The sequence below is a fragment of the Artemia sp. Qi Xiang Cuo genome, chromosome 16, assembly GCF_049724085.1.
Source record: "Artemia sp. Qi Xiang Cuo chromosome 16, ASM4972408v1, whole genome shotgun sequence".
In the NCBI taxonomy this organism is placed as follows: domain Eukaryota; kingdom Metazoa; phylum Arthropoda; class Branchiopoda; order Anostraca; family Artemiidae; genus Artemia; species Artemia sp. Qi Xiang Cuo.
The window spans coordinates 53316537-53332539 of NC_142809.1; the positions used below are offsets into that span (position 1 = coordinate 53316537).

General features: G+C 36.6%; 2 protein-coding genes across 2 annotated transcripts; one reads left to right on the top strand and one right to left on the bottom strand.

Moving 5' to 3' along the window:
- The first annotated feature begins 1783 nt into the window (after nt 1–1783).
- LOC148943092 (uncharacterized) lies at nt 1784–5930 on the top strand. The gene is made up of 3 exons (XM_089102432.1): nt 1784–2258; nt 3842–4186; nt 5875–5930. The coding sequence occupies exons 1-3, from the start codon at nt 1784–1786 to the stop codon at nt 5928–5930; spliced, it is 876 nt and encodes a 291-aa protein (XP_088958558.1).
- A 2501-nt stretch (nt 5931–8431) lies between these two features.
- LOC148943093 (uncharacterized) lies at nt 8432–14347 on the bottom strand. The gene is made up of 2 exons (XM_089102433.1): nt 14195–14347; nt 8432–8812 (listed from the first exon to the last, which is right to left on the bottom strand). The coding sequence occupies exons 1-2, from the start codon at nt 14306–14308 to the stop codon at nt 8432–8434; spliced, it is 495 nt and encodes a 164-aa protein (XP_088958559.1). The 5' UTR covers nt 14309–14347.
- Nucleotides 14348–16003: the final 1656 nt, after the last annotated feature.

A 16003-nucleotide genomic window follows, 5' to 3' on the forward strand; every position in this document is an offset into this window, starting at 1 on the left:
TAACATTATGAATCAGTACCAAAAATACTTAGGCTAGATTCTGCTACAAAGGTGATAATGATTGGATGGTTTTGGGGTCAGTGCCCTTCTAGGAATTCCTCTCTGTCCAGCCAGGTTAATATTTTGTGTTCCAACTGCACAGGCATCATGTGGTAACATTTTGGTAAATTTTTCCATTCATGGAATATTGAGATAGCTAAGAAATAGACCTACATCTCCATTTAGAATTTCATGCTGAATCCAAATATAATAATCATTAACTAATAGTTTGCCGCAAAGGATCACATTTTATAAATTTAGGTCAAGGATATTGTCAGTTTGTTTTCTTGCTTATTTGCCAGTAGATAAAATAATTGGATAGTCTAAAATGGTATTTTCTGGTGCAAAGTGCTGGAAAATCTTCAAACTTCCTACTAAAATGTGTATTTTTTTCATTTGCATCTCAGATTTCTTTGTAGGACAGCAAATAATTTTAAAATAAATATTATACCCCCTCCTTGGTGATGCCCCTGCCCCTGACAATGTCCCTGGGACTTGCTATTACAAATAACTAGATTTTGAATATATGAATACAAAAAAAATGATTTACTTATAGACTATAAGCTATTTAAAATTGATTTTTAAATTTAATTCAAATTAATTATTCAAATAATTGAGTTAATTTTATTTAATTAATTCAATGTGAAATTAAATTTGATTAATCGATTACCAGAATTGATTTTTGTTCCATGAACATATTGGATCCAATGAAAAGTACAAGCGAGTTTTGCGGAGTAATCACATAATACTGAAAAATTCGGGTATGTTTGTGTCGCGACTGAAAATTTATGAGTTCAACGAGCTGAGACGGTTGCCAGTCGAGATTTTTAGGAGCTCAGGATCCCTCTTCCTCAGTTTTTGTCTCTAGAACAGAATCAAAATAATTTTTTGGAAACGTTGATTAACTTCGGAGGGTTACGAGGGACACTTGTGACATCCCCGCAACTCAGCACCAAGGGCAGCTGTCCCCGGTGCCCCCCTAGGGCTGGCCTTGATTTTGATCTGCTATCAGGGAGATTTAAGGTAATTCCCTGCAAGTCAGCACATGGTCATAGTCCTCTTCCTCTCCTGAAAATGGACCTTGATCCTAATCTCTTTTTCTCCTACTTTTCCTTCAGCAGCAGGATAGCTGCATTTTTTCTAACTTTTCCTCAGGCTACACCAAACGCAATAGTATAAAATTGTATATTTAGCACTCTGGCCTACGGTGTCTGATCTCAGATCTCCAAAAAAAAAGCTTACTTTCTGTCTGTCCCTCCCACGCATCTCAGAGTTCCTAAAACATAATTTAAAGTAGTGGCATGCTTAGGGGGCCAGGGGCCTGGCCCCCCTGAAATTTCCCAAGATTGTCAATACCAGTCCAATCCAGTTTTATTTATTTTTTATTAGTCTGGAGCTGGTGCCCCCTCCTCAACAACTGATTTAAAGCAGCCCATAGTAGTTTTACTCTTCCAACACACTCAGAACCTTATAAAGTCATTTCATACCCAAAAACCAAGCTCAAATCTCCTCAGTTTAACTGGTTAGGCCTAGGCCTATGTCTATTTGAAGAACAAGTCAGTACAAAATTTGTCAACTCTAATTTTCTCATATTTTTTAGGGCTAGTGATGCATAGATATGGATGTTGTCCCACTTATCTCAGGCAATCTTATTGAATATTATTACAAAGCTTCAAATTAAACTAGCTAGCAACTCAAGAGAAGCTACAGCTGTTTGATATAGCAATATATTGACCTGGAAACTATGCATATTTTAGAAGTGGAAGGACTTTTTGGGAATAAAGGGTTAGTGATAAAAGGGAGTTGCTATCCTAGTTTTAAAAAGAGGGACAGGCCACATTCAATCAAACTCCATCTTTCATGTGACAGTCAGATTATCAACAGTGCTTGTTCATGCATTGCTGGAAGTGTTTTTTGCAAGCACCTGGTGTCGCTCTTGAAACTTATCAGTTTGATGCAAAGTCTGGAGTACAAAGAAATCCCTGCCTCCCTGAGCTGCACCGAGATGCCTCAACAGTGGAATTACATGAGAAAGCGGGATCTTGAGCCACAAAAGGTGATGGACATCGATATTCGCCAAGTTCGGGAAGGAGGACTGTCAACTCCAAAGACAGTGCAGCTGTATGACCCGTGGGTCAGTAAAGATGATTGTCTCAGTCTGAGATTGCGAGTTGTGCAACTTAGTTCTTCCCTTATCCCGGCTGTATCTGCATTTTCAGGTAGGACAGAGTTTCTGTTACATAATGTTTGTTTATTTTTGTTATTTTTTTTTTATAAAGGTAAATCTGATTCACTAAAGCAATTTTATTTTACTCTCAGAAACAGTAACTTATGTTTAAAAATTATATCTTCAAATGTAAGCTGTACCTGGACTTGGGATCCTGAGATGGCTCTCATGTGAACATTTCGATGATGAGAAAACCCTTTTTCTTTGCATTTCTCTGCTCTTCCTTTGGACAGCTTTCTGGGCTTTGAACTGGGGAATGCAGTAGCTAAACTGTTCCATGCGTGAAGCATGCTGTGAGTTGCTGTTTTGACTTGCATCTCAGAAGTTTGGCTTCAGGACAACCAGGACACATGCCAAGGACTAAGACAACAGATAACAAGTTCCAATAAAGCAAAAGGGGTTGTCGTACAAGTTTATCTAAGGTTTTACATGGCTTTCATGGTTGCAGCGGTCAGTAGCGTATATTAGGGGGGGATAGGGGTGATCACCCTCCCTCTGAAATCTGGTAAAAGTTTGTCATAAATGCCATAAAATTGGGAGTTTTTCCAGTCCGAAGGGGGCGATGGCGTTCATGTAATGCCTTAAATTGCTTATTCCAGACTGTTCGAAAACCCTGGAACTTATCATCAGTTGCGTAACTAAGGATGGGTTGGTACATTGCACCAGAGGAATTTTTCTTTTATTGGTTTTGTAATAGAGACTTGAAAATGCATTTTCAACAGAAAAATTAAGCTATTTGGCACTGACAGGACAATTCATATGCTATCTATACCAGCCAAGTTCAATCAAAATATTAGGTGCGTTACATAATATTTTGTAATTGTTGTGTGTGTATTTAAGGATAAATTTATTTATTAATATGTCATAGAAAAAAAAATTTTCGATTTATTTTTAAGTCATAAAATTTTGTGCTTAATTACAGAAAATAATTTTCTATCCTTAAACCTTAACAAACTTCATTATGAGCCGGAAAAAAAAAAATAGAAAATGGAATTTCTTACTAGACATTTTCTTAAAACTTAGACTCTTCTCACAACACTAGTTTTAAGATAATTTAATCCTCAAAGATAGGTGTAAAAGAAGTAAATATATGGAATAGTACACTTTTTAGTTATGGTTCTAAAATTTCTGCTGCTTTGCGACAGAAAGCACTGCTTTTAAACCATCTTCTCGCCCAAAATAGATATATTTACCACTTCAAACCTCAAAATTTTCTGCACAGATTTGACTTAGTCTGCACATTTCCGTCGTCCATTCCTAAGGTCCAAAGGAATTAGGATGACCGTACCTTTAATTAAAATTGCTTGATACAAGGAAGTACTTTTTACTTCTTCCCCCCCCCCCCCTCCTTTCATCGTAAATCCTGGATCCGTCACTACAATTAATGCCATTTTTTGGTTTCTTGACTACTATATTATGTAGACTGACACCCCCCCCCCCCGAAACGAAATCCTGGCTACGCTGCTGGCTCTTTCATTTCCTGATTGATGCAAGCACTTCAAGTTTGAAGTCCAAGGCATGCTAAAACTTTTTTTTTTGTGTTAAGTAAACCTTTAAAAAAGGATTTTCTTGCAGATCTTTTGAAAGACGGAATCGAAAGAGGAGAATATTCCCAAGCCAAGCTTGTTCAGAATAGATTATTGGACTGCCCAGTACTTTCAACATTGACCAACCATTTACAAGTAAATGATTCTACTTGTAGTATTATAACCAATCTTAGTGTTGTAACCAGTGCATTGTTCAAAGCTGCTGAGTTTCCTGATTCTCCTCTGTATGACCGTACAGGTAGTTACATGTTGACAAATACTGATCCCAAACATCAGCAAGTGATAGAGTCCTTAAGAGTGTCAGCATCAGAAGACAAAGAAATTGAAAAAAATTCTCGCAGACAGGCTGAAAGTGAAACGTGGTTCCGTGCACGTAAGTTTCGACTTACTTCCAGCAAATTCAGTTTGGTGGTGAAAAGGGTCACTCCTTGGAGCAAAAAATCAGTTTCGTCTAACTTTGCAGATCGAAATTTGGATAGAAACCCAGCTGTAAAGTGGGGCAGGACGCATGAAGCAACTGCTGTTCGAATTTACAAAAAAAAATTTGAAAAAAAGAGGAAGGGATGTTGTGGTTATGGACTGTGGGATTGTGATACCAGCTGAGTACTGGCTTGCCACGTCTCCTGATAGACGTGTGTTTGACCCATGCGAAAGAGACCCACATGGCATTATTGAAGTCAAGTGCCCATATAGTCTTCGAGACAAAACTGAGGAACAGTTTTTAGCTGAATGCCCATACCTCACATGCTTGAGAAAAGACCACCACTATTATTATCAGATCCAAGGGCAACTTGGCATTACTGGACTATCATGGTGTGGCTTTGTATTATGGACAAAAAATTTTATAATAATACAAAGGATACCTTTTGATAATTTTTTTTGGGAAAATGAAGTCAAAACTCTGACTGATTGCTATTTCCAACATTATCTGGAATACTTGTCTGAGCTTCTGTAATTTGAGGTCCTTTGATTAATGTGATAAACCTTTTCGACGTATCCAGAAACTACGAAAGAGAACCCCTCACAGGTACCAGTTACTGAAAAAAATTTCTTTGCGAAAACGTTTCAGTTGAGTTTCGCGACGCTGATTGGTTGACGCTCAAGCTTCAGTAGCAGTCCATGTTGCAGAAGCAACACTTCAGAAATGTTGAAGTAATGTATTTTGAGTTTCTTTGATTTTTGTGATTCAGAATTCCTTTGATTTATGTGATTATGAGTTCCTGCGAATAAAAGCATTCTTTTTTTAACCTATATATATATATATATATATATATAAAAACTAACTAAAACCTGTCTTTCATCAAAAATACGGCCACTAGTCAAATCCGTTTTCTTTAATCTGGCTGGCTACTTTATTTTCCATACAAATTGATAAATTATTCTTGTTATTTCCTTTAATGTTGTTTTATTCGGTAGAGAAACTGTTGCAGAATACCATATTATAGGGCATACAGAAATAATTACATACGGAGCCTTCTGGTGTATAGTTAGACTTCAGTTGTTTCCATAAGAAACTGCCTTTTTTACAATGCTTCTAATTTCATTCCAATTTAATTTCTACGTTTTCTTCCAACTGTTGTTGAAAACTGTTCCAAGTACTTTGGTTTCTTCTTTGGGTGGTACACCATGCACGAAATCTCTATCCTCATCTCTGAGGCTTGAACTCTCAGATTTTGCTTTATTTATTTCTACATTGAAAAACAAGGAGGCACACTTGTGCCTCTGAAGAGGAGACCTACCACACTTTTAAGCGATTTCCAGTCCTAGCGGTCGCAGAGAGACAGCAGGGATCGCATTTTGTAGCCCAAGCTCCAACTAAGAAACGCGCAAAATTTCACCCCCTCCGACTTTATCTTCATGGGTAAAAGTGGGCCGGATGTTTCAACCCTCTGACAACAGCCCCCCTTTAGCTTTATCCGATTGGGCTGAAATTTAGTGGTTAAGCTTTCCTTGGGCCCGGGAGCTTATCCTCGAAATTTCAGCTAAATCCGATCACTCCTTCCCTGTTTTCCAAAAAACAAATATAACCACTTAAAGTTCATTTCTCTTTTTTTTTATCAGCCACGGCTACAGGCCACAGCTGGTTCCGAATCCGTATGAATGAGGACGCATTTTAAGCAGAATTTGACTCGTTAGGGCCTTTTGACATTTTCAGACCGTAAGCATTATCCACTGAAGTACATTTACGAAAAACTTTATGTGACTATAAGAGCCCAGGTAAATTTGTCCCATCCCACACCCCTTATCTTGTTGTCTGATCGGATCGAAATACATTGAATAAGCTGTTCTGTTGCTTCGGAGCTTATCTTCAAATTTTTAGCTTAATCTAATCCTCCCTTCTCTAATTCTCAAAAACCAAATATAAAGTGTTGTGGGGGTTTGCTTGCATCAAAAATAGATACAAGAGACTAAAACAATATAACTAGTGTCTCTGTGGTACAATGGTCGCTGTTCCTGACTGTCAGGCAGAAGATGCGGGTTCGATTCCCTGTGAGAGAAAATTTTTTATATACTGAATTTAAAAAGAAACTCGGTTTCTTTTTTAAATCCAATCTATTAAATCCTTCGGCTCAAAAGGCGTCTCCAGAAGAATATCACAGTCGGCCTTCAGGTTACAGGTAAGTCTCCACTTCTTTGATAACTTGCCGTATATCCACATGCTCGAAGAAAAGTTGAAAAAATAAAATCTTACTGTGCTTTTGATTTGAGTATTCAGTAATTAAAAGCCTTAACACAAGAATCTTCAAAAGCGGGAGGGTTGGGTGGCGTCCGCCCCCCAACATTAACTCCTGAAAAGATCAGATAAAATCTATTCAAGCACTAATCAGTAATAAAATGTACAAAACCGTGCAGAAAATATTTGAAAAAAACTACGTTTTCTAAGGAGTTAAATAGGCTGAGTCACAAGTTCGAACCTTAAAACGTGCAGGGATTAGGAGGTGCAGTTGGGGCTGCCACCCCCAAACCCCCGCTTCCGTATATGAAAGGGGTTGTGCTCTCCTCAACGCCGCCCTCTTTACGCTAAAGTTTTTATTGTTTAAAAAAGAGTTGTGAGAAAGACAACCTTTAGCGTAAAGAGCGAGGCGTTGAGGAGAGCACAGCCCCTTTCATATACGGTAGCGGGGGTTTGGGGGCGGCACCCCCCAACTGCACCTCCTAATCCCTGTACGTTTTACGGTTCGAACTTGTGACTCACCCTCTTTAAATCTTTAGAAAACGTAGTTTTTTTTTTCAAATAATTTTACAATAAGATTTGGTTGTATTAGTTGCTTTTACAAAATCTTCTGTTTCTGTAAATACTGTTAGATAATAAAAAAAAACTTTGAACTTTTATTTGAGTATCCTCTATTTCAATTGCTTTTATTTACCCTTCAATATACTTAAGCATAGGATCGGCATATGCTTCAAATAAAAGTAGACTCAAAGGAAAAAAATGACTATTCTTCACTTGGTATATCTTATTCACCTGAAGAGCTGATGATGGGGTTCATAAAGACTGTCATTATGACACAAACAGTCCACATCTGATTCAGAACTGGAACAAGGTTAACTGGGATTGTTTCTCTTAAGATCCCATAGCACTTAATTCGCATTATGAGTCGCTCAACATGTATTCGGAGGTGGGCAATCTTCTGTGTTTCGATCACATCAGAAGCTGCAAATTGCACAGCATTTTGAAGAAACGGGGGAATATTTAGGCTTACACAAGAAGGTAAGTCAGTCTGTTTGTGGAAACCCGTATCATCCATTATACTATCACCATCACCATATGGCATCTTCAGGATTCCACATCTTTTGGCAAGTTCTACATCAGAGATGGACCCATCGTACAACTCAGATACAAACGTCACAATGCCGTTTGAGGCAATGCCAATGAGACCTTTTTTAGTCTGCCGAATTTGTATGACGAATAAGACACAGTTTTATTTAGGAATGACGAAGGAACTTGACACTGAATTTCAGTTGCGTCGATCACAACACAAGTTGTGGGATATTCAGATTTAAAGTCATCTGGCATATTTCTGTCAACATATTGTCTTGACGGCCAGAGAACAAGTCTTCCCAACTGTATATACAAGAAATTGATCCAGGTCACATGCATTTTGCTAACGGTCCCCTGACTAATTGAAAAACGGAATGCCAGGTCTTGTTCGTATAATCCCACTTTTAGCCTGCAAAGGACAAGAAGCAACTGATCACGACCAGAGAGCTTTCTGTTGCGTCTCTTAGCTGAACCTTCGGGATCTCTCACATGAGCTTCAGTGAGTCTCACATTTTCACCATTCTCACCACAGTTGATGAATTCAAAAAAAGACTCAAAGTCAGATGAACAGGTGAACCCAGTACAGAACTGCAGGAGTTTGTTATCCTTTTTCATGTTAGCATAAGTAAATGTACCATATTTCAAAGCTTGATCAGAGGCAACGAGTTTGCTCTTTATGTTCATATGAATGTGCTGCAGTTTTTACATCTCTTTATGTTTATATTGCAGTTCAATTTGCATATACCTTTCCTTTGCTTCTAGTTCTCTAACTCTTGATAATAAACTGGCAGTCACATTATCGCTGGTACTGCTAACATTCCCTGAGCTAGTTATTTCACCAATTTCACAAGGTTGCTAGCCTTCACCACTTCCAAAAAGTTCATCGCTTGTTATAGTGTGCAGTAGCCCACTTGTAGACACATCTTCAACTTGAGTAATCTCAGCACTGATTTTTTTCTGGCCTTTGTGATGTTTCTTACTAACTTGTCTTTCTTTAGGAGCTTTTCGCCTGAACAATAATTTATTTGTCCAAGTAAAAATACTTGGGATAGATCCTGGTTTGAGTTCTCTTCTTCCAGATGCAAAACCAGCATAGAAGTCCTCAGTGTTGAAATTTCTAGAACATACTCTAGTGTAGGCATCTGAGATTTGGAACAAGGGACCTTCATCTCTTCGAATCTTCACAAGCCACTCCTTTCTCAGATCCTTATCACTTGGAAGCTTGTGAAAGGAAACCTGAAATATAATTCCACTATTAGAATGATAGTTGTAACAAGGGCTGATTAGCGGTCAGATTTTCGACAATCCTCAGGGCTTATCACTTCCCAAAATCTCTCAAGTAGCCTCTGTATCCCAAATCAGTTAATTAAAAATAGAACTGCAAGCTTGAATCCTCTCCAGGGGGGAGGAAAACTAATTTTTGACCTGGAACACATTCCGCATTGAAGGGTAGGAAGTGATAGCCCCTAAGGATTGTGAAAATTATGACTGGATCATTGACTCTTGATTGTAGTAGTGTTCGTGCTCTGCTCACCGACCATGCAAGTCCAGTGACAACCAAAAGGGTGAAGGGTAAAAAGCATGGATACCTCTGGGTTTTTCAGAAATATAATTTTTTTCATTCTATTGAAAGGGGATTCTGATGACAGAGATTTGAAGGGGACTGCCTGGTGAGTCTACAAGGGTCGAATTTGTAGGAATTTCAAACTCCCGTAAATAGGTGAATGCAGTGGCGTAACTAGGGGGGCAAGAAGGGGCAAATGCCCCCCTAAGGAATTTCGTCGGCACATTGCTCCTGAGGATTTTTTTGTTTTTTTGTAATAAAGAGACTTTTAAGCTTTGTGGCACTGACAGGACAATTCATTAGCAATCTTCGCCATCCAGAGGTCGTCAAAATAGTATGATCGGCACCAAAGAATATAATCTCAATAAAGCACAGGAGGTTGTGTGGGTAGATGAGAAAAGCTTCATAAAATTAGAAAATTACAGCACAGCCAATTCAAGAAAATTTGGGAGGGGGAAAAAAACTTCCCTTCTGTTTTCTTTTTTTATTTAGATACTAAAAACGTAATTTTTCAAAACCAATTCTCATCTTTGCCCAAATTATACAAAGAACGTGAAAGAACTTTTTTAGAAAAAATAGAGCAATTTTTAGAGCAATTTTTTAGAGTAATTCACAGATCAAGATGGATCTTAATTTACTCTGAAGTGTAAATTTAGGTAACTAATGTAAAGAAGAAAAAGATACTTTCAAATTCTCCTCTTATGATTTATAAGTAATATTGTAAGATAAAGGTAACAACTTCATCAGAACCCATCAGCATTCAATTAGATAGACGAGTGAATCAAACACTCAATTGTGGTACTCTTTTATCTTACAATGTCAACTAGGTAATTTAGAATAAGGTGTAACTCCCTCACATCAATCAAATAATCCCCCTCCCACAACAAATCCAAAATAGGGTACAAGCACCAGAAATGATAAATATGGCTGCAACTGGCACTATTCCTTTTTAAAATGAACAGAGGTGGATTGAAATGCTTAACCCTGATGCTTTTCAATTCTATTTCATAGAGAACAAATTTGCTTACTATGAAAGGAAGGTAGATTTCAAATATTTCTAGCTAAGATACACAGTTGTTTAGTAGAAGAGCATGTATTGAAACACCATTAAATTGCACAGAGTGAAATGATAAAAAGGATAAAGCTTCAAAGTGAAGTTACTATCAAAGTTAAATAGAGATGTGAAGCAAAACAAATAGCTCTGAATCCTTCCATTCTGAAAATCAAAAAGTTAATTCATAATCAGGGGTGTTGTTTGAGGGGGGGGGGGACCCCCAGCCCCCCCCCCAAAAATTTGATAAAAAAATATTATAAATACCAGGCCCCTTTACTATCTGTATATATATCCCTCGTGGGCCCCCTCCCCAACAAAAATACAGAAGTTCAAAATTTCTGTGAAATGTAAAAAGTAATTTATTTATGATAAACGACATGAAATTTGTATTAGAATTGTTAAGGCTTGGCATTATAGAAAGGAGGCTAATCTACCATTGTTCCGTAAGGCTAAAGCTTCCATTCATTTTCAGGAACATTCAAGGGGAGAATTTATCTTTCAGTTTTCTTAAGATGTTTTACACTGCTAACTGACAGAAATGTAAGTAAATTGTTTACACTTTTTGCTATCTTGAAAAGGGGTTAGGTTAGGAAAATGAAACTTTCAATTATGAATCCAGGTCCGAAACCATACTTTGGGAAGGTATTACCAAGCTTCCACATTAACCATCTTATGATTTCTAAGTCTTAGAAATTTGCCTGCTTGACAGGTCTATGGTCTATACCATTTGAAATTTCAACAAAACAACATTTTACCTCAGGGACAGGTAGACTAAAGATGTCATAGGAAGGTATTTTGAAGTTCCTGCCTCCACTCCTTCCCCCTCTAGAGAGCAGTGACCTTTGATGACCTTTCAAAATCTTTGTGATCTGACACTGAAAACTTGCAAAATAGACCTTCTGCTTTATTTAAGTACAAGAAAACTATTTTCAGCTTCACAACTTTACTCAATCCAAATTCATGAGGTTTCAAAGATCTGCAAATATATTTCCTAAATTTAGAAAAAACCCATTGATATGGCTTAAAATTCTACTCAAATAATAAGAATTGCATTTTCAGAATTAAAATCACAGAAAAAGAAACTGATGACTGAAAATTAAGGTAATATGTTGTTTTGTCAAAATTTCAATAGGTATAACCTGACAAGTAGGCAAATTTCTAAAACTTGGAAATCAGAAGAGGGTTAACATGGAAGCTTAGTAATACCTTCTTAGATTGTGTTTTTGGTCCTGGATTCATTACTGAAGGTTTTATTTACCTAACCCCTTTCCAAGACAGCAACAAGCAGTTAAACTAGAATTTTACTATTAATTTTTCTTTGGGATGAAAACCAGTGGTGTTGTTTGAGGATGGCAGGGGAAAAAGAATACACTACGACCAGAACATCCGTCCTTTATAAATGACAAGACAATGTCATGACTAACCTACATTACAAAAGTTTTTTCCCATAATTGTTACAAAATATTCGTAAGTAAAGTACTAGGGAATTTTGTCCCCCCCCCACGCACGTGCTGGAGTAATTTTATACTATAGCTCCGGATGGCTCTCTGTGAACTTATTTCGTTTCGGAAAATGAATTTCTTAAGGATGGATGGATCTGAAGGATGAAGTAAGTCACATGTGTGTCTTTTGTAGTACCGATCTGTACTCCTTCTCTCTCTAGAGGGTCCTGAAATTTGCCTTCATGACAGGTCTCTACTTATTGAACTTTAGACAAGACAACATTTTACATGAATTTTTAGTTATCAGTTTCTTAATCTATGGCTTTAGGTCTGAAAATGCAATTTTTGTTATTTGAGTAGAATTTTAAGCCATGGTTTTTTTTTTTCAAAATTTAGGAAATGTATTTAAATAAATTTAACACATTATAACATGGGATTGAGCAAAGTTGTGAAGCTAAAAAAATCTTTGTTGTACTTCATTTAGGCAGAAGATCTATTTTGCAAGGTTTCACTTTACACACAGATTTTGAAAGGTCATCAAAGATCAGGACCATCTAGAAGAGGGAGTGAAGGTAGGTGCTTCATAATACCTTCCCAGATCACATTTAATCTTGTAGGCCCATCCCAGAAAGTTTCTTTTTAATAACCAACACCCAAAACAAGATATACCAAATTATATAAATAATAATTTTACCAAAAAGACTGACGGATCTACTGTATATGTTATATCCTGGGATGGTATTTTGAATTACCTACCTCCACTCCTTCTCCTACTAAAGGGTCCTGAAATTTGCCTACATAACAGGTAGAACCTATTGAAATTTGACAAAACAAGTCTTTACCTTAATTTTCAGTTATTGGTTTCTTTTCCTCTGGCTTTAGTTCTGAAAATACAATTCCTGTTATTTGAGTAGAATTTTAAGCCATATCAGTGTTTTTTTTAATATAGGAAATGTATTTGTGTATTTTTAAAACCTTAATCTAGGGGATTGAGCAAAGTTGTGAAGCTGAAATTTTTGTTGGCGTAATTCATTTAAGCAGAAAGATCTTTTTTGCAAGGTTTCACTCAAGATCAAAGATCAGGACCCTCTAGAAGGGGGATTAGAGGTAGATACTTCAGAACACCTTCCCAGGACATACTTGAATCTGTAGATCCATCCCTGAAAGTTTCTTTTTCCTAACCTATCCCCTTTCCAAGACAGCCAAAAGTGGCTTCAGTAGAATTTTATCAAACGCTGGAGCTATGCCTCTGATGGAAACAAGGTTAAAAAAAAGAAATTTATCAATTATTCCCCCTTTGTTACTGTTTCTAAATGCAAGAAAAAGTGCTATTACAACTAAATCCTGAAACATGTCAATAGGCCTACAACTGGAACTTTTAGATTCCTGAATTTATACTTTCTCAGCATGATAGTTGTCACCCAGACAATACCCCTCTAATTCTGATTGGGTAAATTTTTGACAGTTCATATCATTGACTTACATATAAAGTAAACATACTACATGATGCTTTTTTATGCTCTTTCCAAATATAACAGTTATTTTTTTCAGAAATGAATTTTACCCCCACCTCTATATATACTAATTCAGAGTATATATTTGCACATTAGGGCAGTGGGGGTAAAATTTATTTCTGATACAAATGAGAGGTAAGTTTAAAATTTACCCCCCCCCCCCGTACCCTAATTTTCAAATAAATAACCTGAATTGGAATATATATGCAAGGGATGGGGGTAATATTAATTTTTAAAAAAATTATCATTATATTTGTTAAGAGCATAAAAAGGGCATCAAGTAGTAGGTTTACTTTATCTGTAAGCCAATAATAAGAACTGCTGAAAATTTACCTCTGATTGTCCTTCAGATATATAATGGGTCTGCCTACAAAAAGAAAACAATAAGACCATAACAGTCTTCCTTTATAAAGTGTAATACACTTTATTGATTACATTACCATAGTTTTCTTCCTATTTATCTACGTCTTAAAAAATATTTATTCAACTATTCCTTTGAAGTTCCTATAGGCCTATAGGCCAGGACCATATTTGGAACCACTAGGAGAGGGTGCATTGCCTGCACAGCATAGGCCTTAACAAGTTTATCAGGCAATACCACAAAGATAGCCCTTTTAACACCTAGTATTACCAACCCAAGGTTAAACAAATCTAAAAAAATATTTATTCAATAACTTCTTTGAAATCCCTTACAGCCTACACTGATTTTTATGGGTACAGCAAACCTGTCTTAGCAAAGGAACAATAAAAAATGGCCTATATAGTTCAGGACCATATCAGAACCATGAGGAGGGAGATGCATTGTCTGCAGAGCATAGGCCTAAACAACCTTATCAGGCAATACCATGTAGAGAGCCCTTTTAACCACTAGTATTACCAACCCAAGGTTAAATTACAGTCTAGGCTACTTTTTATAGTTCATTTGACTTATTTACAAGTCAATCAGGCTTTTTATAACCTATAACTCACCAAATACTTCACCAGGCTTTGGAGTTGAAAATGCTATGTTAGGGCTAAAGGCTAAAAGAAGCTGTTTTTACTCACTCTGTCAGGTAGTTTTAGGTCTTGGGATTTTTTCCAAGATTCTTTGCACAAGGGAACACAACAGTATGGTCCTTCCATTGATGAGACTCGAAAAAGACAACAAAAAGTAGACATTAGTTGTTATTTTCTTCTTTATTCCTATTAGAGATGAGCGATTTTTAAAGAGAATTTGATAATTTGGGTTGGATTGTTGACCATTGAGTTTATTCCAGATAGGAAATATTATTGCTTTATTCTAAGAAGTGGGGTTGTTGATTTGTTGATAATCTACAATGTTTGTATTTTAGATAGTGGGGTTATTTGGGTTCAAGTGAATTGGGAAGGATTATACATATGAATTTCTGAAGCGCTTAGGTAGTCCATCTTTTGCCTTTGTTGTAGCAAGTTGTTCTTGTGCTACCGTATTTTTCTGTGTGTATTCTCACGTTATTCAATAAATACCTTATACCAACGTTTACTGACTATCTTCAAATTTAGGTAAACCATTACATCTGCCAATTATAAAAGGGCATATAGAAAGAACGCTAAACACAGAGCTTTACACAAGTGACCTTCCACTGAGCCTAAATACCCAGGGGAAAATCATGCAGCTCTCTACTATAATTTACACCTAACCATTTATTAACTGAGAGGGAGGCAAAAGGGGTGATTATATATAAAATAAAATCTGATCATACTGATGCTATTATCTACATTTAATTTACTGAAAGTTCAGTAGCTACTCATATCCAGGGAATGGTAACCCTTTGTTGATTGAGAGGGAGGTAGGGAGGAGTGCTCATATATATATAAAACATAATTATAGAGTAAAATTCTACTTTAGCTACTTTTGGCTATCTTGGAAAGGGGTTGGATTAGAAAATTGAAACTTTCAGGGACGGTCTACAGGCTAAAGTATGTCCCAGGAAAACAAATATATTTTAGCTTCACAAATTTGGTCAATCTCAATTAATAAGTTTTTAAAGATATGCAAATACATTTCCTAAATTTTGGAAAAAGCATTGATAATGCTTAAAATTCTACTCAAATAACAGCAACTGCATTTTTCAGAACTAAATCCGGAGAAAAAGAAACTGAAAATTAAGGTAAAATGATGTTTTGTCAAAATTTCAATAGCCTAAGTACAGACCTGTCATGTAGGAAAATTTCAGAACCCTCTAGAGGGAGGAGTGGAGCTAGGTACTTCAAAAAAACCTTTGCAGGACATACTTTAGCCTATAGACCAATCCCTGAAAGTTTCATTTTCTTAACCTAACCCCTTTCCAGCATAGCCAAAAGTAGCCAAGCTAAAGTAGGATTTTACCAAATCTTTGTCTTGAAGGAATATAATAATAATCTGTGTTTAAAAGTCTTCTAAAACCATATACAACTACTAAAGAAAAATTACACTCCATTTGACATCCTTCCCTTCAATAGCCTACAAAATTTCCTAATGCCACAATATAAAGGGGATACCTAGACCTCATTAACCCACAAACAGCTTATCAAGTCTAGCAGTAGAATTCTACTTTAGCTACTGTTAGCTATCTTGGAAAGGGGTTAGGTTAGGGAAATAAAACTTTCAGGGATGTGTCTACAGGGTAAAGTATGTCCTGGGAAGGTATTTGGAAGTACCAATATCTACTCCTCACTGTAGGCCTAGAGGGTCCTGAGCTTTAAAATCTGTCTGCTACAAAAGTGAAACCTAGCAAAATAGATTTTCTGCTTAAATGAAGCACAACAAAATTGGTTTCAGCTTCACAACTTTGCTGAATCCCAATTTTTAAAGTACCAAGGACACCTAAAATGAAAACTAATTCATTAAATTGG

Bases quoted from the DNA above. Each gene is read 5' to 3' on its own strand.
- LOC148943092 (XM_089102432.1), top strand. From the start codon at position 1,784: ATGCATATTTTAGAAGTGGAAGGACTTTTTGGGAATAAAGGGTTAGTG. The intron at 2,259-3,841 runs GTAGGACAGAGT...ATTTTCTTGCAG, and splicing joins GGCTGTATCTGCATTTTCAG to ATCTTTTGAAAGACGGAATC. The intron at 4,187-5,874 runs GTAAGTTTCGAC...TTTTTTTATCAG, and splicing joins TGAAACGTGGTTCCGTGCAC to CCACGGCTACAGGCCACAGC.
- LOC148943093 (XM_089102433.1), bottom strand. From the start codon at position 14,308: ATGTCTACTTTTTGTTGTCTTTTTCGAGTCTCATCAATGGAAGGACCA. The intron at 8,813-14,194 runs GTGAGTAAAAAC...ATTATATTTCAG, and splicing joins ACCTAAAACTACCTGACAGA to GTTTCCTTTCACAAGCTTCC.